The sequence below is a fragment of the Rhagoletis zephyria genome, unplaced genomic scaffold, assembly GCF_001687245.7.
Source record: "Rhagoletis zephyria isolate East Lansing unplaced genomic scaffold, Rhagoletis_zephyria_1.1 Rzeph_scaffold_35852, whole genome shotgun sequence".
In the NCBI taxonomy this organism is placed as follows: Eukaryota; Metazoa; Arthropoda; class Insecta; order Diptera; family Tephritidae; genus Rhagoletis; species Rhagoletis zephyria.
In genome coordinates, this window is record NW_016192907.1 from 1 (window position 1) to 3,362 (window position 3,362).

General features: G+C 36.0%; 1 protein-coding gene across 1 annotated transcript; it reads right to left on the reverse strand.

The window, feature by feature from the left end:
* On the reverse strand, positions 1–3,353 carry LOC108354425 (uncharacterized). Its single transcript, XM_017605615.1, has 2 exons — positions 1,764–3,353; positions 1–37 (listed from the first exon to the last, which is right to left on the reverse strand). The coding sequence occupies exon 1, from the start codon at positions 3,139–3,141 to the stop codon at positions 2,332–2,334; it is 810 nt and encodes a 269-aa protein (XP_017461104.1). The 5' UTR covers positions 3,142–3,353; the 3' UTR covers positions 1–37; positions 1,764–2,331.
* Between the last annotated feature and the right edge of the window lie 9 nt (positions 3,354–3,362).

Here is a 3,362-nt window from a genome sequence, read left to right on the forward strand (position 1 = left end):
CTCATTTGTCGCCTTATTGACGCATTCATAGCAATACCTGAAAAAGGTGAGGAATAAAAAAAAGAAAATGGCAGAGGGTTAAAAAAAAAGAAATAAAACTTTTAGCGAACGACAGTTGAAAGTCTTTTGTAAGACAATTAAAAGGTAGTAGGCAAGATAATTTAAAAGATTTGATTTACTCTGGCACGAAAGTCTTACAAAAAAGCTCCCCTGCCAACTTTTATAGTGAAAAGCTCTTTTGGCAGAAGGCACTTGAGCAAAGCATTAGCGTGTCATTCGAGAGATCCGAGGTGCGAAACCTCGCGCAGCGGAATTCTAATTTTCTATTAAATTTTGGTTTCGTTTTTTTTTCTATATTTTATTATTGCTAAAAGAAAAATTTTAATTTTTTAATATATTTAAATTTTTAGAAGCTTATTTTCTTTTACTTTTTAGCAATGTTACTGAGCTTTGTATCACGATTTGTTTGTTAGGAAAAATGGGAAAAGCAACAAGGTCTAAGCGGTTGAAGTTATAGCTGCTATTTTGGAGACCTCCGTGAGTTTTTTTTATTTTATTAGATATTTTTAATATCAGATCTTTATTTAAAAATAAAATATTTTTATTGTTCCTTTTTTAAGAGAAAATTATTTTTTTATTTATTATTTATTATTATTTTTTTTATTTATTATTTTTATTTATTTTTTTTTATTCCAATTGTTTTTTAGGAAATTATTTTATTTTTTCCTTTTATATTTTAATTATTTTCTTTTTTAAATTAACCTTTTTTATAATTTTATTTTCTTTTTATGTATTTCTATTTTTTTTCTAATTTCTGTTGCTTTTTAAATTTAAATTTCTTAGATTTTAATGTTTTAAAAAGAAAAATATTTAAAAAAATTTTTAAAACTGTTTTTTTTTTAATTTTTAGACTTTGTTTTAAATAGAAAACAAATTTTAAGTTGCATTTAATTTTAAGTAACTTATTTGATTTTTTTAAATTTTAGTTTTATATTTTTGTTTTTCAATTAATTTTTTTATTTTTTTTTTTCAAAAGAAAAATATTTTGTAAGTTCATTTAATTCCTACTTATTTTATTTATTTTTTTCTTCTTTAATCTGATGTTCTTTAAATTTTTAGGTTGTATTGTTTTAAGAAACACATTTTTTAATTTCAATATTTTATTTATATATGTATTTATTTGCTTAAACTAAATTTTCTTAAATTTTTAGTTTTTATTATTTAAAAAGAAAAAATATTTTTTTTTCTTGTTTAATTAAAATTTTAGAAAACTTAGCCTTACGAAAGACTGCGGTGAGTTGAAAGACAGTTGTCAGAATTGTCATGCCAATGTACTCAGAGATGTACATACCTCACTACATATCGACTGCTGAGTGGAAGATCGACCTATCTGGGCAGCCAGTTCGAAAACGCCCTATCTCAAAAAACTTTTCAAGAACGCCCTTTTTCAGAATTCGTTTCAAAAACGCCCTATCTCAGCTGCCGATTCAAAAACGCCCTATATCTGTACATTTTCAATATATTTTGAAGTAAGATAGGGCGTTTTTCAACCGAATTCTGAGATAGGGTGTTTTTCAATAAAATTCTGAAATAGGGCGTTCCTGAAAAGATTTTTGAGATAGAGCGTTTTCGAACTGGCTGCCGAGATAGGTCGATCTTCCACTCAGCAGTCGATATATAGATACAAATAAGGGGTAGATTTTTCGACTTTCTTTTTGATCCGTTCTCATGTACTCTATTTATTAGTAAATGCAATTACTCACCAATCACCATCGGGTATATTGTCCATTTTCGGCTTGAAGCAGTAGGTGTGATAGCCTTTGTCGCAACCGTCGCATAGCAGCAGCTTGTCCTCATTCTCGCCAGATGTGCAAAACTGGCAATACTGTAAATGGGTGCAATATTAGGATACACGTCGGAGAGAAGATGCGTGATGGAAGAAGAAGAGGAGGAGATTGATGTTATATGTTGTTGTTGCTACAGTTGTAGTTGTACTTGCTAGTGTACAGACACACATACAGACATTTGTACTGACTGACTAGTGGCAGCTACATACCTAAATGTTGTTGTTTATTTTTACTGTATTTTCATTTTTATTATTATTTTTTTATTATTTTTTACCTAACACTATTCAATGTTGTTGTTGTTGTTACAGTTACATATAATAATTAAACTACTTTAGTTAAAAAAAAAACGACTATACGCTTGTACGTGTATTGTGTAAGAAGAAAACGAGCCACGAATAGGCGGAGGGAGTCACACGAATTTGTACTATGTTGTTAATTTTTTTTTTTAGTTTAAGAATTTTCCTAGCTCCTTTTGCATGCAAACTCATCTGCGCCGCTTGTGCTTCTTGCCGCCACTGGCGTTTTTCGTCTTTTTTACATTCGGCTTGCTTTGCGCGCTCACATTGAATTTGATGGTGGTGGTTAATGGCGGCTTTGCGCCAGCTTCATGCTCACCACCCGCGCTAGCGGCCATGTCGCTTCCATCACCATTTTCTACGCAGCTCGTAGCGATCACAACGCCATTCATGCGTGATGAACTTGCAACCTCATCTGCTTGTTCCTCACCCTCGCCATCGCCATCGCCACCACCACTACCCGCCTCCATCTCGTGCTTCATCTTCTTTTTGCTCTTCTTATGCTTGTGCGATTTGGCGCGCTTGTGTGACTTGGGTGTGGACTGCTGCCGCTGCAGCTTTTCATCACCGCTTTGTGTATCCGCGCCACGTTCGCTGGCCGTCAGTGAGGCTGTCGATTCAACCGCCGCTGCCGCTGCCGCTGCCGCTGCCGCCACCGTTGCCGCTGCTTGTTGCGCCTCACGAGCGCTCGCGCTGCTGTTGCTAGATTCTTCCGTGGGCGTCTCGTCGCTATTGGGGCTCGGCGGCTCGGCATAACTGATCACAAAACCGCTGGTGGGTGTCTTTGCTTTGCGTTGGTATTTGAAGCGCGCGGATGGTGTTGTCTGCGTTTCTTGCGTTGGTTGCGTTTGAGGCGATAATAATGCAGGCGTTTGGCTTTGAGTCTGAGCTACTTGACTCGAGGACGCGCTCTCAGCCGCTGCTTGTGGCTTTTGACTCTCACTCTTTAGCTTGCCAGCCGCCTCTGACAGTTTGGAACTTTGCGACGTTTTCGTCATCGCTTTGGATTTAGGCACATTTTTCTTTGCCGCCTTGGGAGTGGTGGCTTTTTGAGTGCTTTTGGCGGTCGCTTTCGCATTCTTTTCTGTCGCCTTTGTCTTGGTTGTTTTGTTCTCCTTAGCTTTAGGCTTTTTATCTTTCTTTGCGTTTTTCGATTTCGCTGGCTCCTATTGGCGCGTGCCATAAAGTGCCAAATGTCATATTTTTTAGCGGTCAGTGT

Excerpts from the sequence above, each read along its gene's own strand:
- LOC108354425 (XM_017605615.1), bottom strand. The coding sequence starts at position 3,141 with ATGACGAAAACGTCGCAAAGTTCCAAACTGTCAGAGGCGGCTGGCAAG.